This window comes from Macrobrachium rosenbergii, chromosome 31 (assembly GCF_040412425.1).
Source record: "Macrobrachium rosenbergii isolate ZJJX-2024 chromosome 31, ASM4041242v1, whole genome shotgun sequence".
Classification (NCBI taxonomy): Eukaryota; Metazoa; Arthropoda; class Malacostraca; order Decapoda; family Palaemonidae; genus Macrobrachium; species Macrobrachium rosenbergii.
In genome coordinates, this window is record NC_089771.1 from 7,654,010 (window position 1) to 7,679,268 (window position 25,259).

Consider the following 25,259-nt stretch of genomic DNA (forward strand, 5'->3'; position numbering starts at 1 on the left):
AAGAAGACTTTGCCATGGACAGCCTAAGAGATGTTCTGGTGTTAGCCACGCTGCCACTTATTTCATGAACAATTAAAAATACTGAACATTCACATAATTTTTTCTTACGATTGCCTGAATGTTTTGGTTATCTGAATACCAGATACAAGGTAGATTACCATATATACTTGATCTCATTCATAGTTTTAAGTGGATGGAAGTATATAGTTATTAATGACATTCTACAGGGTAGTGTCTGGAACCTTTGTCATTTTAATCTATACTCAATATGATTGCTGACTTTGAAATTAAGAAAGCACAGTATGTGGATGATGCAACTCTTGCTGTGGTTATTTCCTCCACCCAGGAAGGAAATAATGCTTCAGCTAGCCCCAGTAACAGATTCAGAACTGATCAGTTGGTAGAATAGGCAGCGTGAATGAGACTGAGCCCCCAGCAAAACACACACCTTACTCATTAATTGCTCTTGAGTTCACCAACTAAAGATAGGAAATGGATGTGACAAGTTTCTGTAAGGTATCATTGACTAAAAGTAGCTTTTGCATAAATATATCATTTATTAAAACATTATGCTCAACAGGCATATAAAAACTATAAATGAGTCATTACAATATGAGATACATACTGTTAATACAAATAACTTCCCAATTAGTAAGTCCTGAAAAGACATTAAGCACCATACATTAATAAACCCAAATTCATACAGCACACAATTTGTCATCATAGCCATATCAAACCTATGCATGGAAAATAAACAGAATTTGCAACATTATCTGAACTAAGAGAATCATAAATTTATCTTCAAGTATCCTGCTAAAGTAATTATATGTAATGATGATTTGATTTAGACTTTTGTATTTTACCCAAAGACAATGTTCTAATTCATGTTTCTCTCTCAAAGATTCTACCTGGAAGTGAGGCAAGAACCTCCCCCTTAAACTAGTTTCATGTAACACAGATTCTGCAAGCTTTCCCTGCTTATGTTTAGCTGACTTCATCTTGCACTTCCAGACCACAGAGTAATCTTTCTTCCATTCATCTGTGGTGACCTTAACATTTATGATGAATCCATAGTAAATATAAAAGACCTTTGAATGACTCGCAAACTTTTCCGTATAACGTTTTTGTTTTGAATGATATTGTAATAGTATTAATAAAAATTACAAAATCAATATTTGGGAAAAGGTAGTATGTTCCATAAATTGTGTTAAACTGGGAAAGTGCCTTTTACATATAAAAAATTATAAAATGTACCAAATTTCAGAAAGTGGTCCAAACAAGTATTTAATAATGGGAAATCCCATTTTGATCCTCTTCCTAATTGTGCAGGATATCTAAGACCTTTTTCATGTCCTTTGGACAGAAAGATTATTTTTGTGGTCCCTGATCATAAAGTGAGGAATGTGGTCTCCCATCATTAGCTAAGATAGAAGCAAAAAACATATCAGACACAGAAATGAACAAATTCAACTTAATTCTCCAGAGAATATCTTGAGTTATTTCTTGCAGTCAGTTTTTTTAAATGCTGTTATTTCTCTTTCAGTAAACTTCCTCATATTGATCATGTTTTGTTTATTACAGTATTTCCGTGTACATGAATCAAACCAAGATTGATTAATTTTCATGTTAGAGGCCACGTTTTGCCAGTGTCTGATTCTTCATGGACGGGTTTAAAATGATTTTAGTTGTACAATCATGATCTATTATTCCCCAGTTGACCTGAGGCTAGGCACACAGTGGCTTCAGTGAAAGTACAAACAGTATCAGGGTTGGGCCAGGTTGTATAGGCTGGGACCACAGCCCAAAGAAGGAGCTTCAGCCACAGAATTAGTTGCCAAGGTATGCGTAGACTAGTAAGTACTGTAGTGCTGAAGATTCCTTAATGTCCTATTGCAAATCAGTGATACTTTGTGGCGAAATAATCAATGTCTGGATATGATTCACTGCTCCCCTCCCACCACATCCTGAAACTAATTAAACTAATTTATTAACATTACATTTAATAAGAAGGAATCCTACCATTTCACTTCACTGCATAAGTTTCAGTAACTTTGCCAAGGCTTCATCTGACAAAATAATTGCATCAGCCATATCATGAGTTAATTTATCTCCATTCCTTATTATTTCAATACCCTGCTCATCTATCTCAACAAGGTCGCAAGAAAGGTCTCCAAGGTCAATATGACTTGGCAAAACATCTGGGTTTCTCTTCAAGGCATATAAATAACCACCACCTCCAGCTCCAGCGAGAGACATTCCAAAGCAGTGGTCCCGCAAACAAGACATCAGCTCTGAAACCTGAGAAGATGCTACATGAGTTATATTCCTAGAAAGAATAATTTCAGTTATAAAATTAGTAAACAATAATAAGAGGCTGTTTATCCACCTAAAAGCCAATAAACTTTACAAGTTATGATTTATATCGAATAAGAGTGACTGTTCATGCAACATTTGGAATGTGTTTATCTTAAAATTGGCCCTGTTACTGCAAATTTTAAACACTGAGTAATTCCCATTCTTCCAAGATATACAAACCTTAAGTCTTTTATATGGCTGTACCTTCATCAAACTAGTTTGGTCACAGAAGCTATGTAAAAAGGTAGTTAACTAGTGGCCTATGTGAGGGGATCAGGGCAGCACCAATTCATTCAATTTTGGGCAAAAACTTTTCCCTCTTGGAAAGATGCAAATTTTCACCAAAAGCAATTTGTTCCTATGTTTGAACTTTCACCTTTTATATGAAGACTAACTAACCACATAGACTATACTGTCTGAAGAACATGAATGGTCATTTTCCTCCTGTAAGTGAGTGGTGGAAGGGTAAATCCGGTAAAACCCTATACTGTACAGTGAACCCCCCGTATTCGCGGGGGATGCGTCCCACAGCCCCCCTGCGAATAGGTCAAATCCGCGAATGCTTAAAACCCTCTAAAAACACTTAGAACTGCCCATTTTATTTTAATAGCTTAAACCAAGAAAAACCCTGTAAAAATGCTTATACCTGAGTATTTTAATAGTTTTATCACAAGAAGTGCATTTATTCATGAAAATTATATGAAAATACAGTAATTAGTGAATATTTCTCAGTGAAAAATACATGGGCGAATTTTCAAAATTGATGGCTAGATATGTTCCACAGAGAAACCCGCGAAAAGAGTCCATGAACCATGAGAACGCGAATCTGGGTTTTTACTGTAGAGCTTGGCAAATGTGAGGTCAAGGCCGACTTGGCACGTATCGAAGTTTGAATTTCTCATAACATTGTTCTAAGAAATGAAAAGAAACTTGGTTTTAGTTTTCTGTACAAGAAAACTATTGAGATGGCTTTGTCTGTCCCTCCACACTTTTCCTGTCCACCCTCAGATCTTAAAAACTACTGAGGCTAGAGGCTGCAAATTCTTATGTCGATCATCCACCCTCCAATCATCAAACATACCAAATTGCAGCCCTCTAGCCTCAGTAGTTTTTATTTTACTTAAGGTTAAAGTTAGCCATGATCATGCGTCTGGCAACGCTATAGGACAGGCCACCACCAGGCCGTGGATGAAAGCTTCGTGAGCCACGGCTCATACAGCATTATACCGAGACCACCGAAGATAGATCTATTTTCGGTGGCCTTGATTATACGTTGTACAGAAAGCTCGATTGCACCAAAGAGACCAGCGCATTTTTTACTTGTTTATGTTTGTGATGGAAATACCAATTCTTAAGGTAGCAAGTTGCAACATTACAAAAATTACACCCCAAGATGATAATGCTTAATTGCCCTGCCCTGTCCTCCCCCACTGTCAACCCACTAGGGAAGGGGGTATATTATGACACCAATAATTGCAAATGAAAACTTCCAGTGCATATCATATGATAATCCTTATTTTGCACCATGATATTTGAAAGAATTTTACAAAAAAATGTTCAAATCACTTGAAAGGGCCATAAATGACTTTATGGCAAACTCTCACCTCAGCTCAGTGATACAAGGGAGAATAGTCTCTCATGAGATTTCATGGGGAAGGTATTACATATCCCCATCCCAGTAAATCTTTGTACAGAATATATTTGTCCATACATATACAGTACTCAGGGACTGAGTACTGTATATGTATGGTTTTAGTTCTTATCTTTTACAATATTATGTAAGCTGTAATTGTAACTTTGCAAAATAAAGTAAAAAAAGCATTAGAACGAAGATGTATAACTCACTAAAATTACTTATTTTTACAAAAGCATTAGAAAGAACATGTGTAACTCGCTAAAATTAGCTTATTTTTACGAGTGTCTTGGAAAAGATACCCTGCACAGGGTTAGAAATATTCACTTTCAACTTTGTGTGGTATGTACTGAAAATTTTTGAGAATTTTCTTTTATACCATGAACATTTCCATGTCTTCCTCTTTCCAATAATATCCTTAAAGTTTCCCATTCATGGGTTTTTTAATGTATATATGCTCTTGTATAACTCACCCGCATATGGCTGCCAGACCAATGCATGCTGGATTGTTGGCTGCAAGATGGAAAAATAGTACTGGAGGAGAACCAATAGGTGGTCCACCCTTAATTCCGCTGCCAATGGATGACCAGTCTTTTTTCTTACCAACAAGTAGGTACTGTATACAAAACACCGCCTAATTGGGATGGAACTCCTAACAAGCATAGGCTTTCAGAAAAATTATCTCACCAGTGATTAGATCAGGCAAGATGTAGTCAGCACCAAAACTATTAAATGCACTGTGAACATTGCTAAAGAATACATGGCACACAATCTAGCTACAAGAGAAACAGGAGTACTCAGTTGAAGTTCCTGCATAAAAAAAAGGAGCTGCATTACATGACACAAGTAAATGACTGATAAAAAAAAATGAGGAGGTATGGGAGGTTTACAAGGGGCTTAACTTAGTCCCCTATGCAGATTTTCCACCTTAAAAACTCGGAGTGACATTTCATATACAGGCAGTCCCCGGTGTTCCATTCCCGACAGCAGGACGATAACCGAAAATTGCTGCTAACCGAAAATCGGCGATAATAGCACTGATTCCTGGTTATTGGCGTCGATAACCGGTGATCAGCGCTGCCAATAACCGGCGATCAGCGCCGATAACCAGTTATCAGCGACGATAACCAGGAATCGGTGTAAAAAATCTGGTTATCGTCGCCGCTAGACAAGACTATAAAACCGGATCGCCGATAACTGATGCTGCCGATAACCGGGGACTGCCTGTATATGGTTAATTCTTTAGATGACAATTTAGTCTACAGAAAGAGTGTCTGTGGCTAAGTGCTTCCACAGAAGGTGACTGATACTGTGACAAAGTGGTTTTTATGTCTGCTTCTTGAAAAAGAGTGAATACTGTACTTAACTGATCTTTAAATGAATGTGATACCCTATAAAATTTTTTGCAAGTTATCTGCTCAAATTCTATGTTACCACTGTGTTTTTCGAAAGAGACTACAAACCTTTTCTGGCTCACAACCAGGAGCGACTTTCTTCTTTAAATTCCAATACTCATTAATACATGATCCCAGATCCATTATACTGCCACTTAACATGGCTTCTGAAGCCTTGAGTGCAACCTTCGGAAGTCTTGAAAAACATTCAGTGACAGTCTTGTCTCGAGCGTACCAATTCCGTATGACTGTTTGCAGAAGGTTTCTTGCTAAACGGACCTGAAGGAAAATTGCAAAAAAATAACCAGTTACATCACAGTAATCCATTATTTCACTATAAATCTATTTCATTATATAAGCTTTGTGTATAAAACTTTTTTTCAATCCTTCATGATGAAACTTACCTTGCCAGTGTATAGTAGTAACAAGTGACTGTTCAAAGTCGATATGAAGTCTTGAGAAATGGGAAGTTTATAGGTGGTGACTGTTAGGGAGTTCCCTTTTGGCTCACTCCTAGTTTTGCCCCACCAACCAGACCCCCAACCTGTTTTCATAGGAAAAGAGGACACAATGGCTGTAGTAATTTAAACAGAAAACACATTCTGCCAGCTGCTTCTATGATCATACAGTATGACACTAGTATTAAAATGGTTTTTATCATCAAAATGAAAATTAGATTTTAATATTTTAATAAGGCAAACCAGTATCAAGGAATGAAAGTGAAGGAGAAGACCTAAAACTGAAGCCTTTGCTTGTCTACAACTCAGAAAACCCAAGGGATTTTTTTTATTTTTAGGGCCTAGAACAAATTAATCCAATTCCTTTTATTCCTTGTAAGAAAATTTAGTTCAGTTTAAGGACAGGATGGTTAAAGGACAGTCTTCTGCGACAGAACAAGTCTGTTAACCAACGTCCTACTATATTATATGAAAATAACATGATGATAGCCAGTAGGAAGAATCATTTTTCTTGGACCCCATATGAGCTTGACAATATTCAAGACAGGTGTTAGTAATTGGTGGTTATTTGGCATCACGACTGCCTGGATCACTGACACCATACAACAACTGAATTAGTATCATGGGTTATATCATAAGGAATCAAGGAGGATATCCCATTACTGCCAAGGCAAATAAGGATAGGCTGAGTACAATACTTTGGGGACTCAATCTTCTTGGAATTTTCTTTCAAAGTCATGCCTACCTTTCCCTGAATTAAACGAGAAGCTATGAATGCATGGATGAAATTTGGCAATTCTTCCCTTTATCCAAAGTCATGTAAGGTTTTATGAATTCCATATCTCCAAACAGGCCAAAAATATGGTCACATGATCCTGCTTGGAAGCAATGGTTTCATAAATGGATGGCTCTGGACAAACTTGCAGACCAGTTGTCGAATGTATTTGTCAAAGACCACACTGTGAAGGTGACAAAATGCCTTTCTTCTATAGGAATCAAATTAGTATTTTGTTGACCATCTTTCCATCATCTTACATAACATGATGTTAAGACCTGGCTTTAAAAATGCTAAATGACTGTGAGTTTCTAAACACTTGGGTAACTACTGTCCTAATACAGTTACAGTTTACAAAAAAAAAAAGCGAAGTAACTCCTATATATTACTGTAATAAGCGTTTGGACTTTTCTTTGCGAAACAGCCTGAGAAGTATATATTTTCCCCAATTTATCGTTCGTCTGGCAGCCTGTATTGTCTCGCTGTTATTTCCATGAGTTTCTAATGCACTTCAGTGATACTCAAGCTATCACAAAGTCCTTGGCTGTCATTGTTAAAAAGTGTGCCCCATTCAAGACTCAAGGCTTACATTTACTCTTCCTCGCTAGCTAATGAATTATGGCTAAAACTTCCTTATCCTTGGTTAAGAAAGCAGAAATTGTGACCCTATGGAAAACTGGCAAGTCAATGTCAGCTATTGCAAGAGAGCTGGGAATCTCTAAAGCACCGTCTCATTGTGGTGCAACGCTCCAAGACAGGAGACCTTGATTCATCACTGAAGATGGAAGAAAATGGCTCAGGAGGCCACGAAAAAATTACAAAAGAACGGATAACATTTTAAAAAATAATGTATTGTTATGGAACATCCATCAATGCCAGCCAAAATTTTGAAGTCTCAAAACCCTGATCTGCTTAGGAAAACAGTATCTGAAAATGGACCGTGCAACATCGATTTGAAAGACCTTGGTCTCCCATGTCGTGTTGCAGCAAATGGAAAATTGTCCTCACTAAGCCTATGAAAAAAAAAGTCACAGGATGGCTTTTTGCAGAAAAATATTTGAAGTGGACTGAAAAAATTGGGAAAGGGTAGTTTTTTTATAAGATGAATCTAACTTCCACATTATTCATTTGCTGGCAAGCCCCAAGGATCTAACCATCTATGCATCAAAAACACAGTCAAGACTGTGAAACATCCAGCTTTCATGTGATGGTATGGGGATGTTTCAGCGGATATGGGGGTAGTGGGGATTATATTTTCTCCCAGAGAAATATCGACAATGAATGGAGAGATTTATGAAAATGTCTTGAAAATGAATTAGTCCCTAACAATTAAAAACTTTTTACATGCGTGTATTTATGCAAGATGGAGCACCTTGCCACCGATTTCACAAGGTCACAAACCTTCTTAAGGAATTTAATATTCAGAAATTGGACTGGCCAGGCAATTCAAAAATCAGATTTAAACCCAATTGAAAATTGCTGGGCATACATGAAACGATGAAACTGAAGGCACTAGCAGATGAGAAAACGTCCCTCCCAAAATTGAAGGATGCCATCCGTTATTTTGGTTTGAAGACATGGATGCACAATATTTCAAAGATTTAGCACATTCAATGCCAAGAAGGTTAAAAGCTGTACTTAAAAATAATGGAGAAATGTCTAAGTATTGAAAAAATATAAGTGAACTAAAATTTTCCCTTTTATTTTCCTTTTTTATATCATTGCTATGATTTGTTTACAAATGTAGTGGGCGTTCGTTTTTTTTAGAGGACTGTATTTACAGTTTACAATATTTCAAGTAAATTTCTTGGCATTAGATCGGAAAAGCCTTACCAAGGCACACAGAATTTGGAAACAGCCTGGGGCTGTACTGTTGTTTAATGTTAGTCATATAAAGTTCTCTTTCAGTAAATGGAAGACGATTATTTCATTCTTTTTAGCTGTGAACTTAAGATAATGAAAAGAAAGCAAAAAAGGACAAGTCCTTGGTGACATACTTAAACAGTGTTGAGTTTCAAGACTGAAGGGTTAATACAACTCTTCCCTCAGCATCTGATAATACCAACAACTAACTACTGTAAGATAACTAAAGGACAAAAGTAAAGAATTGTCTAATTCTTTCCTGACAGCATTCTATTGGTGTAGTACTATGATTACGAGACAACAGATTTTACTCCTAATGTAGATGCAATTGTAAAATGTGCACTTATTGTTTTCAAAAAAATTACATCAAATGAAGCCGAATAATATTAAAAAACAATGTACTCACTCACTGTTGGAACAAATTTTGTAACGTAATCTAAAATTTGGAAACAGGGTCAAATATACTTGAACATGTGAAAAACAGTATTTTAAAATGGCCCATAATTTTTGTTTGAAGTTCATCACGACTGATAAAGCAACACATGGAAAATTGTGACTGACTTGTTGATAGAACTTGTTAAGTCACAGAAAATGACTCTTGAGTAAAAAAAAACCATTTAAGAAGCAAAATTTATTTATACAAAACTTAAGAAGAAATGTTTAAAAAATTATTATTATTTATAAGATAGAAAACTGAAAATATGCACTTATCCATTTGAACAAAAAGCATGGAAGAAAAGTTAAGAAAACCATCTTGGACTACAGTAAACCCCATGCACATTCAAGAGTCTCACTATTCAAGGACTTACATCTATTCCCAACATTTCTCTGTGGAAGAGTATATACACATTATTATCCCAAAATTTGCCCATTACAAGAGTATTTTTCACTGAGAAATATTCACTAATTACTGTATTTTCATATAATTTTCATGACTAAATGCACTTTTGTGATAAAAGTATTAAAAGTACTGGTATAAGCATTTTTAGTTTTTTTTCTTTAAATTATCAAAATAGGCAGTTCTAAGTGTTTTTAGAGGAGCTTTAAGTATCTGCAGATTTTAGCTATTCGCAGGGGGGGGTGCAGTAGGCATCCCCCGCAAATACGGGGGGTTTACTGTATACACAAGCAAAGTCAACCAAAAACTTGAATATACAAGGGGAAGAATATACTGGACAAGCATCACTCGGCTTCTAATCACAAGTGACAATGAAAATACGAGCCACAGTTAGCTTGAGATCATCACAGAGGTCATGACATGCAAGCATCAGTCGCTATTTCTTGATTCTGAGACTTTTTTTTTTTTTTTTTAGTGGACAAAGATAAGAGATGATGGTCTAGATCTATATTTTAGATCTGCAATTTTGGCACGTTAAAGTAATCAGCCCACAAACATCAGAAATTGATCAAATTGCTCTCCCTATGACTGCTGACTAAGTGCCAGAAAGAAGTGTAAAGTTAACTAATATGCAAACAGTGACTTAAGACAAAAGATGTCATGCACAAACTTGATCCAAAACAAAAGCTGCCATGCACAAACCTGGTCCTGCCATCCTCCTCCCGTAGTCAACCACTGCTCTATTACGAGAGTAGCGTGAATGATGGAACTGTGCTGGGGTGGTGGGTGTCCTAATAAGACTGCTATTGTGGCAACAAGGGTTCCAGCCAGTAAACTGCTCCCTCCCAGACCTGAGCCTTTTGGTAACATGGACCAAACTACAATTTCAATGCCTCCCCCATACCTGGTAAAATGTGCAAAATGTCAGAAAGGATTTTTTACTTTCAAACTGCTCAATGCTTTGATATCTGCTTGAAAGTAGGACAGTTTTAAATTTTTACAATGGCTAAGTTCTTGGATTTGCAGTACTACCAAAGTGTATTTTCCTAACTGCTGACAAGCACTGCTTTAACGTTACATATATATCCCAACAACATGCACATTACAAGAGTACTGTAAGGATTACATATATAGCCCAAGAATATGAACATTACAAGAGTACTGTAAGGATAACATATATATCCCAACAACATGCACATTACAAGAGTACTGTAAGGATTACATATATAGCCAAAGAACATGCACATTACAAGAATACTGTAAGGATAACATATATATCCCAACAACATGCACATTACAAGAGTACTGTAAGGATTACATATATATCCCAACAACATGCACATTACAAGAGTACTGTAAGGATTACATATATATCCCAACAACATGCACATTACAAGAGTACTGTAAGGATTACATATATATCCCAACAACATGCACATTACAAGAGTACTGTAAGGATTACACATATATCCCAACAACATGCACATTACAAGAGTACTGTAAGGAAAATCATATTGAAGTTAAATACTATATTAACATAAAATTAAAGCTATAATAAGAATGAAGTGCACTACAGACTCATTCCACAATAACATACTTTAATAGAATTCTCTAGCAATTCACAAAGGCAATGGATGATACAAAAATTTTTTTATCTGCTATAGGAATAGTAAAATCCAGTGATTTTGACAGAGCTTAACATATCTAGTCTATATAGATTTCTAAGTACAGTAACTGGTTATGGGCAGTCCTCGTTATCGGCGATCCAGTTTTTCGAGGCTTGTCTAGCAACGAAAACTGGCAATTTTCAGCGCCAATATGCACTGATTTCTGCTTATCAGTGCTGATAATCTTGTACTGGCACCAATACATACCTAACAGAGGTGCCAATAACCAAAAATCGCTGATTTTCAGTTATCTGCAATTTTCGCTTATCGTCACGCTGTCAGAACGGAACCCCCACCGATAACCAGGGACTGCATGTATTTTGAATACATTTGCAAATGTCAAAAAACTCATGTTGCTCCAAAAAAAAAAAGACAAGCATCAATAAAACCAATAATCTAAGTTGGTAAACTGCCACCTTAGCATAGTTAAACCTGATAACAAAACAAATCACTTAATTACTGCCACCTTAACACTCTGACTACATATTTCATTCTCTGTCAACGAAGCAAGCCCACAGATCTCCATATGATTAACGATGCTGCATGCTAAATTCTGGAGAAATTTCTGTAACACCAATATGACTGACAATGGAAGCTGCCATTTTATTCACTAAGTTGATGCAAAGCAAAAAATGTCCTTGGGTATATCTCACTAGTTATGTGCCTTTTCGAAGCTCGTTTTCCCTTTCACAATGTCTTTCAGCCAACTTTTGGCTGTAAATATTATTTCACACCCATGTTTTTCCATTATGCAGTACTATGTTCTATACATGTTTGATAGCTTCTGACAAATCCTTATTGACAGAAGTTTTGGTCAGTTTTAAAGTTCCCTTACACATTCAACTTTGCTTGCACAGACCTCCTTCAATATCACACAGTACTGTTTACATTTTAACAGATAAATTGTACAAAAACCCCATTACTGAACTGTCTCATTAATGATCCGTGGATCAAATTACAAACTAATGTTGAAGAGAACTTCTTTGACTTGTCAAATGCAAGTAAGTGCAATAAGGAGGCAGTTTTAAGTACACAACACAACACTAATTACCATCCAAGTTGCCCACAATAGTTTAATGACAGAATAACCTTTACAAAAATTAAAACTTACATAATGCCAACTGATGCTAATAACCTAATTACTGAACTGCTTCATATATTATCTAGTCCTAAATGACCCTCTGATGTATTAAATTATGGAAAGACTAAAATAGTTTACATACCTTTTGCGCTCTTTCCCACATAACCTATTACATTTATAACCTGTCATTATTTACTATAGTCACAACTTATACAAGCATAAAAAACGTAAACACATCTGGCCTCCCTCATTGTTTCCGATCAAGAAACTGGGAAGTATCGTACATGTGAAAGGAGGGTCTATGACAGAAGGCCTGTGGCTTTAATACTTGATTAAAACGTTATGCAAAGGCCTGTGGCTTTAATACTTGATTAAAACGTTATGCAAAGGCCTGTGGCTTTAATACTCAATTAAAACGTTATGCAAAAGTTAAAATATAAAATTCTAGTCAACTCACACAATTTGGAAATGTCTCGAATAAACAGAATGCTTTAAACTTCTAAGAAAATCGTACTTAACATGTCATTCAACATAAACAAAAATCAACAAAATTTCCCTAATGTCTTATAAAAAAATTCTTCAAACCCCAACTTATGTATGAAATTAATGTATACTTTGCCAATGGTTCATGAACACAAGAGACAATTAAAGAAGCCTTCTACTTCTCGAAACTGAAACAGAAAACAGTTTTGAGAGAACTATGCAAGAGAAAAAATAATAACCTCATTATGTTTTGACAGAAAGGTAGGGTTTGCATTTCTTCCCCTGTGATGGTATTGCCCAGGAAAAAGGCCCATTGTTTTGGCAGGAAAGACTGACTGCTTTAAGTAAGGCCCAGCCAAGATGCCATAACATTAAGATTAGAGAGTTCTACAGCTACTTACAAATAAAACATAAAGAGTCAGAGCATGAACCTAACAATGTAACAGCAGATAGAACAGACTGCATATAGTTCATGGTAAAGGAAAAGTAAAGCTTGTCATGCACATCTAAACATACCAGGAATGAAGTTCTTGCATAAAACTGAAGATTCTAAATGTATATACAACATTTGTTTGTTTCGTAGCCTGAAACCACTCTTGGATTAACCTTAAATCCCCTGTTTTCATGAAGTATTTTTCTTACCTTTTCTCTAACTGAGAAGCCAAGGAATCGTTGCTTGATAAATCTAAAACATGGCAGTAAACCAAAACAGCTTTTACCAGAGCTCCCTGAGCAACTGGATTGTCATAGTCACAAAGTTGTTCAAGTTCAGTCCACGTTAAAACTAAGTCCCCACCAGACCAATCCCGAAGTGTACAAATTATGTGAAACTCTGGCACAAATCTCACTCGAGCACCTATTGGTTTCTGTCCATTAACCTGTATCGAACCACAGTACATATTACAACAAGTAAAAATAATTATCTTGATTAAGAATTCGATGGGTAACATTATGATATCAATAAGATTTAATTGAAACTTTTTTCCTCACAACTTGATTATAGCATTGCAAAGAGTTCCTTAACTAAACATGACCAGAAACTATGAAAGCATGGTGCTTGTGTGTTTACCTTGACTGCAACATTTAACACAGCTCCACCTTGTTCATAGCAGACTGGGGGAGTGTCGCTCCAACCACCTGCAAGATCAAGTCTTGCAGGGCAATGAGCTTCCACCCATTCTCCCATTTCCATTTTCTGTTTTAATTCCGACAGTTCCCAAGGAATCTTTACATTCTTCTGTGCCGTTTCAACCTGCAATTCAAGAGACAGTGATGATGCTTTAAAATTAAGAGTTAAGCATTTCCTGCAATGCTTAGGAAAAACAATATGGGCAATTTTTTTTTCAAAGCAATGAAAGGACCACATCAAAAAATATGTTCTTTCAAATGTTTAACAGTATTCACAGTGAACACCATAGTAAAAGCCAAGTTCAATAAAGTTATAATAACAAAATTGGAGCTATTATTACTGCAATCATTAGTGAATATAAGAAAAAATACACATGAAATTCAAAGTTGGCATAAAGGTTACTGAAGTATATTCAAAAGCTTTCAGTCAAAAGAACAAAACAGAGTCATGGTTTATGAAGCCACAAGTCTTCTCATCACATTAAAAAATAAAGCAATCTTGAAGATTTACATTAACACTCTCAGTGGTTAACCTACAATCTAATCTAATACTACAGTGGCCCCCGTTTTTACATGTTTCACATTTCCACATTTCATTTTGTTGCTGATTTTTCTGGAACACATCATTCACTTGTCCCGGAAATTTCACTAATTTGCGGATTTTTCCTTGGTCCGTATCTCTAAAATTATCACTCATTCATAACACTGTGTATTCACTTATTACTGTATTTTTTCATTAAAATATATGTATACTAAGAAGAGTAAGAGAGAGACGGCACAAGATTTTTTTTTTTCAATTTATGGGAGATGGTGAGGACTAACCATGTCTGTATGATAAATAAATTATTTACCCAATAATAAGTACTAATTTTCAAATATTATTATTAATAATAATAATAATAATAATACTAATAATATACTGTAATTGAAAAATTTATGCATTTCTATAGTAAATTATGTTTAATTGTAAACTTAAAAAAATTATTTACAACAATAATGTTTATAAGATATTTTTAAATTTTGCGTGGGTGAGAGAAACCAAATTACAATGGACCAACTTCTTCTCCTCCATCTTCCAGTTAAAAAAGTAAAAGAGAATGATAAAAGTATTGTTAATAACATTATACTCTTGCGTAAATGCATACCGCCATAAACAACCAAACAAGAAACTGTTGTTTTGCTTGTAACCGAATTGGATAACAACAGCTGTTTTGCTTATATTTCAACTATCGTACAGTAGTAGACAATTACTGTGGGTGTGTTACAAATGACAATAAGCAGAAGAGGACTGATATATTTTTACATTATACCCTTATTCGGTATGGAAAAATACTGCTAAATTTAAGCTGCAAGTTGTAGCTGAAGCTGAGAAAACAATGTTCAAGCTGCTAGTGACTATAAATTATCGTGGATCGGCAACATGGATGAAACTTGACCATAAATAAAATTGGAGAGAAAGTTTTAATCAAAACTACTGGGCATGAAAGAACACACATTACTACTGTTTCCACACCAATAAAAGATAAATAGGTAAAGCTTGTATTATGATGAAATCAAGTGAATACAGTGAACGGAATCTTGACTTTTTTTTACACAAAACAAACATGCCCCCAAACACACAACTTCATCTGTTAACAAAAAAAGTAGCTAAATTAATTTCACAATGAGACGTATTTGAGTTATATTTCGACATAAAAACACTTTGTATAATGAAATATAACCTTGTCCCATATAAATAAAGTATCTAGAGATTCATTTACACTAACCAGAAGAGAGAAAAGCACTCTGAACTGAGTTAAATACGGTGAAATAAACTTGCAGCGTAACTGATTTCCAAACCAAAACATTGATCGCTAGGCTATGATCACAATTTATAATACAAAAGCATTATAATATACAATATTATTGGATACAGTGAAGTAAAGCATAAGATTTTAAAAGATCCGTGGAAAAGATGCATATTCGTTATATTGATGGTTGTCTAAATTAAGTATACCTTAGTTTAACCAGACCACTACGATATTAATATGTGAAAACAGAGTACTGTATTATGTAGGCTAGGCTACCATATATGTATACAATATACCAAGGTGTAGGCTAAGCTAATTCTTGTTTGTCATTCAATTTCTCTTTGTATTCAATTACCATAAGTCAATCTGCATGAACCTCCAGAATTAGCCGATATTAATCATTACTATACCGAACATGTTATAGAGTATACTTTATAGTGTTGCTAGGCTACCATATATGTATACATGGTACTGAATGCCCTTGCGTAGGCTAAGCTATATTCGAGATACTTTTTTTTCCAACAAATGATGGGATTTTGGAACGTAACCCCATCGTAAGTGGGATAATACCTGTATAAGCATTTTTAGTTTTTTTTGTGTGTTTGAATTATCAAAATAGGCTGTTCTAAGTGTTTTTTAGAAGGGTTTTAAGTATTCGCGGATTTTAGCTATTTGCAGGGTGTGGTATGCATCCCCCACAAATACTGGGGGTTTACTGTATGTCAAATGTCTGACCGCAGGGTCGCAGTCAGATATTTGACATATATGACAGGTCCAACCTCCCCTCTTAATTGAGAGAGTTAGGAAAGGTTGGGAACACGTATTTGTTTGTTTAAAATTAAACATTTTACTATATAGGCAGTCCCTGGTTATCGGCAATCCAGTTTCACAGGACTTGTCTAGCAATGAAAATCGGCAATTTTTGGCGCCAAAAATCACTGATTTCCGCTTATCGGTACTGATAATTGGGTATTGACGCCGATGCATACCTAACAGAGGCGCCAATCACTGAAAATCATGATTTTCGGGAATTTTCTGTGCCAACAAGTGCCAAAAATCACCAATTTTCGGTTATCTGTGATTTTTCGTCATCGTCACGCCATCAGAACGGAACCCCACCGATAACCAGGGACTGCCAGTAAATGCATAAATTTTCAATTACAGTATATTATTACATCTTATCTCTCTCTCTCTCTCTCTCTCTCTCTCTCTCTCTCTCTCTCTCTCTCTCTCTCTCTCTCGTACAAATATATTTTTATGGATAGAATGTTTAAAATGACTTTGAAATGATATTAAAAATATCATTTCAAAGATTAATAACAACTTACTGTAGTAAATAATTTTTAGCATAAATGTATTTGTACGTAATCACAAAAATACTTACAACACAGGAAAATATACGTAACATATACGCCAAGTGCATTACATACAATATGAGTAGAACAATGCGCAAAGTTATATAGGCCCAAAGAAAACTTGCATATCTGAATGACAGAGGATATGTAGGAGTAACAGATGTAGGCTTGAACTTAATTTTGCAACATGACTTTGAAATACATGTATTAGGGTGGTCTGGGATGATAGTCAGGTATATTTTTGTCTGAACTGCCAAGTTTAGCAATGAACTGTTAAAATAGGCAGTTATAAGCATTTTAAGGGTGTATATAGCCTAATTAAGAGTAACAGTAGTGGGAGAGTACTGTAATGTAAGATTACTTTGGGTGTTTCAGGATGATGATTTGGGGAGTATTTTTGTTTGAAATGACATTAAATTGTTTTAGTATGATAATTTAAGGTATGTTTTTGTTTGAACTGTCAAAATGAGCAGTGAAATGTTAAAATAGGCAGTTATAAGCATTTTAGTTTGAGGGGTACAAGGTATTTGGCAATTATATAAGCCAGTTATAAGCATTTTTAGAGGGGATTTTTGTATTTCCGCAGCAGGTTCTGGAACCTATTACCACGTAAAAATGGGGGAGGAGTTACTGAACATACTTTTACACACGTTTACTGCTAATACTAATTAGATATGCTACAGGAACAAAAAAAAATGGGAACTGTATACAGTAAACCCCCCGTATTCGCGTTCTCATGGTCCGTGGACTCACGCGTTTGCGGGTTTCTCTGTAGAACATATCTAGCCATCGTTCGCGGAAAATTCGCCCATTCGCGGTATTTTTCACTGAGAAATATTCACTAATTACTGTCTTTTCATATAATTTTCATGAATAAATGCACTTTTTGTGATAAAACTATTAAAATACTCAGGTATAAGCATTTTTACAGGGTTTTTCTTGGTTTAAGCTATCAAAATGGGCAGTTCTAATTGTTTTTAGAGGGGTTTTAAGCATTTGCGGATTTGAACATCTTTCCAGTGAGGGATGTGGGATGCATCCCCTGCGAATACGGGGGGTTCACTGTATAGCAACTAGGTAGTTAGTTAGCAAAATTCAGACAATATAAGTCACTGAGCACATCTTCAGAAAACCTTATGACAATGCACAACACAACTACATTATCTACATTTTGGGATGAACTAAGTGTAACCCTTACAAAGTAAAAACATAAAGTTAAAACACTTTGTTTTTAAATTTTCAGACTCAGTATGTTTCAATTTTAAATTTGTCAAACAGAAAACGGAAGGTTAAACGGGCTGCCAAACCTCCTAAGTATTATGACAAAGCATACGTTATGAGATTATCATTTCCTTTACAGTTCCCCCAGCACCATTTTCTGTTGCAGTGCCAGACAAAAAACTCAGCAAAATTAAACTAATTTTCTTTTTGAGGGGGAGGGGTGGGACATGTCACTGGTAGTGACTTATGCACCTGAGGAAGGATGCTATTAAAAAAATGTCCTTTTTAATCAGCACGTGTGGATGTCCAGTCCAGTGTTGCCCTGGATCCAACAGTGCCTGTCATTGCCATATTTCATCCCTTTGTAGCCCCACTTGGTCACCAAAGGCAAACACTAGAAAAATCCACACCTTATGATGCAAGATTTTGCTGCAAAATTAGCATTAGCTTCCAGTCTGGTGTGTTCTGATGAACAGTGTTTGATGAGCCAATAAAGAAGCAGAAATTGAAAGAATCTACAAATGAAGAAACAATGGTCATCAAGTGTCATCGCCGACCCTGCTCCATTTACTGGTATAAGTTCCCACAGGATTGCCCTAGAGAGGACAGAGTGAGAGCTGGAGAGAAGAAAGGCAGATAAAATGACAGACAGGAGGACTGAGGACAAAGGACAGAGAGAAGCATATGAGAGCCTCCTTCAGACTTTTGGCATGTCAAGTCCAAGAGAGAAACAGAGTGACCTAGCCTAAGTAGCAGCTAAAAGCTCTGAAGTCTGACATTACAGGATTGGCTCTTCTACCTTGAATGAAACCATCTGTGACATCCACATGTCAGCATCAACACCCCTGCATTGAAGGATAATACACAAATTAATTATACATATTTTACAGTCCTATCTTGCACAACATTTCTCCTATCTTTGCCTACTTGGTTTTATTTACTTAGTACTACAGTGTACGTCGAAGGAATGCAAAAGCCCTTTTTTCATGTCCTGTATATATTGTAAATGACCAAATTATACTGTTGTGTGAGCTTTCTTTCTTTATACTTCTACCCTGTTTCCAATTGTTGGTGCAGAATTGTTTTACTAAGTAAGTTTGAAAAGAACCCGACGATTCAAGTGCAAGTCGTAACATCACAGGAAAAGTGCTGCTAATGAATAAGTTTTTAGCAGGTTATTTTTGTTATTTTTTACTAAGAATATTATTACATCTTTGAAAGCATATGTATTGACACTGATCATTTAAACTGCCACTTATTGACTTCTATAAGAAAATTAAATTTAAGGTCAATAGGACAGCCATCTCAAAAAAAAAAGGTGACCCTCTTGGATTTTCAATGGCCAGTCAGATAGACTTAACAAGAAACCATTAACCTTTTAAGTGTCACCAACAACACAGCTCGCCTCTCATGTCACACTGCTTTCGATGAAGTAACGGTCATCCTTCTTTCAAGGCTGGTACTGCACTGATCAAGCTCAGAAATACACTTTACTATTATACAATTTGTAGGAACATCATCTGGCAACAGTATGAGCCAAATTAGTGGTAATGGCAACTTTTCTTTGTAACGAAAAGACAGTCTGACAGAGGAGATCTACTTCTCATCTCCCAGGCCCAGAGCCCCAGTAGGCTTCAGACATTCACTGACAAAAATTTATTATTTTGTTTTGATCCCATTTATCCCACATAATGAGTACTCCAAAGCAAAATAAAAAACTTTTGTCTGAAGAGATATTATCACTACTCGATGAGAAGACTGATGATGACTAAGCGAACCAGAGTAGCAGCTCAAAAGCCTCCAACACAGACAGTGAAGAAGATTTATCTGATTCTGAAGAGAACCATGATTTAGACTCGAATATTGCATTGCCCAGAGACTGGGTAGTAACCAGTAAGGAGACGAGTCCCTTTACTTTTTGTTCACCCAAAGGTGTGAAGTTCGTTGTTCAGGATAGGGAAGACCATGTAGAGTTTTTTCAAAAGTTTTTTTTTGATGACAAAGTCATGGAGTACATTGTAAAAAGTCAACAGATTTGCCAACCAGTTTCTAGATGAATATATAGAAAGTTTGCCTTGAAATTCACGTGCACTAGAATGGTATGGCACAAATGTAAAATTAAACTATTCACTGCTCTTCTGGCTCCATGTTTCAGGGAATATCATATAATATAATTTTTTTCCTTTTATGTTTCATGCAAGTAACCTTTAGGAAACAAAAATGCAAAATAAATTTTTTTGTCTTTTCTTACCCTACATATTTATTATCCTGATATGTTTACACAAAAAAACATTATCAATGTAAAAAAGGCAATGTAAATTGTATAAAACCTAGCGTAGACCAAATATCCGCTCTGCAAGCTAGAAAATGTGATGATACAAGAGCGGGGATGTCTCACATAAGTGATGCTTAACAGGTCAAAGAAATGCAATTCTCCTGTTCGTTGTCTGTATCACCATTTGTTTAATCCTCTTGGAAAATTGCACTAAGTAACTCTACTAATTATTAAACTTCAGCAATTCTTTCTCTTCCACTTTCCTTATGGTTAACTTTGGAACTGGTGAGACATTTTAATTTTCCAAGAGCTTCATTAGTAAAACAGATAAAACAATGTTTTGTATTTCGTTAAAAAAACAGTTTTTAAATATCTAACTTCCCTGGTAGTTACATATATATGGCTTTATCCGCGATTCGTCAGCGGCGCCTGGCAGAAATTCAAAGTCGCGGCAATCTTGATAGATGATCAGGTGGCCATACCTGGCGCCCTCACCAGGTAACTAGAACCATTCCCAATTGTCCTCCAGAAATTCCTGCCCGTCGTTCTATCAACCGTTGGAAATTCGCTCTACTTTGGTTTGCTTTTACTACAATTGGTGAAGTACCCATTACTTGTTTGGTTTTTATTTGATGGCTTTACCCCGCTGATTTTGGATCTTCCCTGGATTTTCATTTCTCATTATTGTAGCCTATCTGTTCGATTTCTGACTGTTACAATTGTTCTTTGTACTTGCTTTCAAGATCTTCAGCCCTGTTGTTAGAATGTGTGTTGGGGATGCAGAGCCGACTTTCCAAGGCTGCTCTTGATCCCACACAGTTGTAAATGCAGAGATCATGTGTGTGCATGATGATAGATGCAAGGAGTGTGAAAGTTTGTCCGAGAAGAGTGGAGAGTATGATCGCTATGTGAGCGATTGGAAAGGACAAATTAGAGAGGCTAGATCTTCCAGTGTCCTTTCAGCTAGGTCTTCTGATAGTCAGTCAACTTACTTGTCTGATACTAATATTCTGATCCTAACCTAAGGCTTTAGTACCGATCCTCCTGCAGTGGGAGTAAGTAATCCGTCTTTAAGGATATAATGGCTGCTATTTCAGCCATAGGAGTTTCTATACAATCCACTTTTCTTCGGATAGGGAAGTGATGGGGGGAGCCGGTGCATAGTTTGCAGTTAAAAGTTCGGTGACAGTGTTAGTGCAGTGGAGGGTGCGTCCGTTCGTGTCTGTCACGGCTCCTGGCCTAGACCTCTTCCATGCTCCCCCAACCCTGGGAGAAAGGCGTCGACAGGCTAAGGGAGGTGAGAGGCGTTGAACAACGGCGGACGTCCCCTCGGCGATCCTGTTGACGCGCATCAGGAGCGCTCCCCTACCGCGCGGAAAAGGCGAGATGAGGGCGTGTGCGTCTTCCTCGGATGACGCAGACCCGAGCATTAGTTGGCGTCGGTCACAAGAGTCTGAACCTATCAAGAGCGCCCAGGTCCCCTTCCGCTCAACAACCCTCTTGCAGCAAATGGGCTCTCCAGAGAGATTCTATCGGAAGAAGCGGCGTTTCTCTTGCCCCTAAACAGAGGCGTAAGGCATGGCTAGTCGGAGGAAGAAAGGCATTATACATGACTTCAGTTCACACTTCTCCCCTCCCCCAGAATGGGATGTGCATGGCTGCGTCACCACCTCTTCATCAAAGATCCAGCTAGAGTCTCGAGTTGGGGAAGCCTAGTGCAGTGCCATCTCCAGTTGTTCCCAGCAGCAGCGGCACCTCAAGTAAAGTTCTTGTCGAAGTCCAGCAGTCCCTTGCGTCTCTTTTGACTCTTACAAATCGCAGAGACTAGAGAAGAAACACACAGAAGGAATCTAAGGACGTCAACAGACCCAAGAAAGAGATGAGGCAAATCAGAACAACAGGCGCTGGCGTTAACCAGCAGGCGCCAAACTCGCGGCAAGTTGCAGCGCTCATAGGCGGCTTCCCGCAACCAAGCCGCTACGGTGGCGGGGGGAGGGAACAGGATCGTAGCTCCTGCCCAGCAAGTTGGGCGGCATGCGTGGCCTTGCGCCGGCAACCGCGATTCACCACGTTTCCCCTCTGCGTTCGACATGGAAATAAGCGGATCCTTGAAGAAATCTCGGAAGAAACTCAAGAAACTCTTCATGCGCTGATCTGAAAGACTTCGCCTCTTTTGCGGACTTATTTCTAATGATTTTCATCAGGCCCCGTGCCATCAGTCCTCTCCCAATATTTGATGGGTAGACCCCAGAAGTCTTCCTCATTCAAAAGACAGTGTTGGCCAAATCAGTGAAGAAGGCCTTTCGACACTGGATGATTGGATTTTGAAGAAGAAGGAACAGGAAAGGCAGCTTTTTCCTTTCCCCCGACAAGATTGGCTTCTAGATCCAGCGTGTGGTACGAGACTGGGGAAGCTCTCGGTTTGGGAGTTCCTGCCTCCTCCCAAGGGGACTTCTCCAGACTCGTTGACTCTTCACGGAGAACAGCCATGACTAAAGCCAAGGTTCTGTGGTTCACTTGGAGTTGGATCATTTTGCTGAAAGGCGTCTTCAGGGCTATTGAGAGTCTTCAGCTTGATGGACTGGACTCTTTTAGCTCTTGCAAGAGGTGTCAGATCAGAAGAATGACACGCCAAATGCACCTTGTGCCTGTCTCGATAAAGCTGTGAGGGCGGGTGGTCGAACTTTTCTGCCCTTTTTCACGGCAGGTGTTATCAGAAACGAGCTATGTTGTGTGTTCGTTCGTGTCGTCTGGAGTGACTTTGGCTCAGAAATCCTGAACTGTTGTATGCTCCTTATCTAAACAGCTCTTCCCTTCAGGGCTGGTTAAGGACTTATCAGCAGCCCTTGGCATGGCAATCAGCATAGATCTGATCACAAGGACTGCTAGGAAAGTTCTTCCGGCAAACTTTTTAGTAGGAAGGGACAAGGCTCCTCCTCTGGCGTCCAGCCCCTTTTTAGTGGGAGAGCCCTTTCGAGGAAGTCAGAGAGAATGGCTGCTGGAGGACAACTTCGTAAGAACCCCAAGCAACAACCCAAATCCAGAAATGATCACAACAACCTCCAGACACAAGTGGGAGCCAGGTTATCACTTTTGGCAAGAGAAGTGGAGCCAAGGGAAGCGGACGGTATGGACAGTCGAAGTTTTGAAGGAAGGATACAAGATTCCCTTCTAAAGGAAGCCCCCTCTTTCTAGAGGCCGTTGGAGTTGACAGCTACTTACTCGGGAGCAAAGCAGCAGCTCTTCAGAACAAAGTGACAGATGCTATCAAAGCAGCAATAGAAGGGTAAAGGACACTTGCCTCTCGTCAGAGGTTTTACAACAGACTTTCTGGTACCCAAGAGCTCGGGGGTTGGAGACCAGTTCTGGACGTAAGTCCACTGAACAAGTACGTAAGCAAAGTCAAGTTTGCCATGGAGACATCTGCGTCAGTCCTAGCAGGCACCAAACAGGAAGACTGGATGGTTTCAATAGACCTACAGGACGCGTATTTTCACGTACCAATTCACCCGAACTACAGAAAATATCTGAGGTTTGTGCATCTCAGGACAACTTATCAGTTCAGAACACTTTGTTTTGGACTAATACGGCTCCTTACGTTTTTCTCCTCAGTGGCATCGAACGTAGCTCACTAGTTACATCTAAAAGAATCTGGATTTCGATGTACCTGAATGATGGCTAATCAGAGCCAGTCATAAGCAAAGTGTCTGGAGGATCTACAGAGTTACAATGAATTTGTGCCAACAATTAGGTCTGTTAGAATATCTAACTTCCTGGTAGTTACATATATATAGCTTTATCCGCCGATTAAAATCGCGCGCACGGCAGAAATTCAAAATTCGCGGCAATCGCCGATAGATGGTCAGGTGGCCATACCTGGCGCCCTCTACCGAGGTAATTAGAATCATTCCCAATTGTCCTCAGAAATTCCCTGCCGTCGTTCTATCAACACGTTGGAAATTCGCTCTACTTTAGTTTTGCTTTACTACAATTGGTGAGTACCCATTACTTGTTTGGTTTTTGTTGATGGCTTTCGCTGATTTTGGATCTTCCTGGATTTTCGTTTCTCATTGTTAGCCTATCTGTTCGGTTTCTGACTGTTACAATTGTTCTTTGTACTTGCTTTTCAAGATGGCTGACCCTGTTGTTAGAATGTGTGTTGGATGCAAGAACCGGCTTCCCAAGGCTGCTCTTGATCCCCACAGTTTGTAATGCAGAGAAATGGCATATAAATGTCAGGAACTGATGGCCATTCATCTTGCACTAGTCCACTTTCAGGAGAAGGTCAGAACAAGATTGTACAGGTCAACGCAGACAACACCCAAGCGTTGGCCTACATCAGGAAACAGGGTGGCTTGCACCTTAGTTTTCCCTTTACGAGGCAGCCAAAGATCTCCTGCTGTGGGCAGAAACGAACAACTAACTCTGATCACCTGCTTCATAGAGGGAGAGAAGAACGTCAGAGCCGGATCTTCTCAGCAGAGGAAGACAGGTTCTCACGACAGAATGGACCTACATCACGATGTGTGCAACAGGCTTTGGAATCTGTGGGGAGAACCGTCAATAGACCCTCTTTGCGACACAGAGAACGAAGAGGTTTACCAGTCTACTGCTCTCCAGTCCCAGACCAGGGAAGCAGTGGCGGACGCCTTCCTCATGAATTGGGAGGACTAGACATGTACGCTTTTCCTCCATTCAAGATCCTAGACAGAGTCATGAAGAAGTTCAGAGAGTCGAACGACGCCCGCATGACCCTGATAGCTCCATTTTTGGCCCATGAGACCATGGATCACGGGAGGTGATGGAGTGGCTAGTAGACACCCCAGATCGTTACCTTGTCGAACGATCTGCTCAGACAGCCCACATATAGAGAGATACCATCAAAATCTCTCGCTCTCAACCTAACTGCCTTTTCGACTATCGAAAAACTGGCAAGAGCGAAG

General features: G+C 38.0%; 1 protein-coding gene across 1 annotated transcript in view; it reads right to left on the bottom strand.

The window, feature by feature from the left end:
• Positions 1–537: 537 nt before the first annotated feature.
• LOC136855345 (L-fucose kinase-like) overlaps positions 538–25,259 on the bottom strand; it is a 111,099-nt gene continuing 86,377 nt past the window's right edge. The window contains 7 exon segments of the mRNA XM_067132258.1: positions 538–2,298; positions 5,452–5,661; positions 5,787–5,872; positions 5,875–5,926; positions 10,019–10,220; positions 13,190–13,425; positions 13,617–13,799. Coding sequence (XP_066988359.1) covers positions 2,029–2,298; positions 5,452–5,661; positions 5,787–5,872; positions 5,875–5,926; positions 10,019–10,220; positions 13,190–13,425; positions 13,617–13,799 — 1,239 coding nt within the window. The 3' untranslated portion in view covers positions 538–2,028.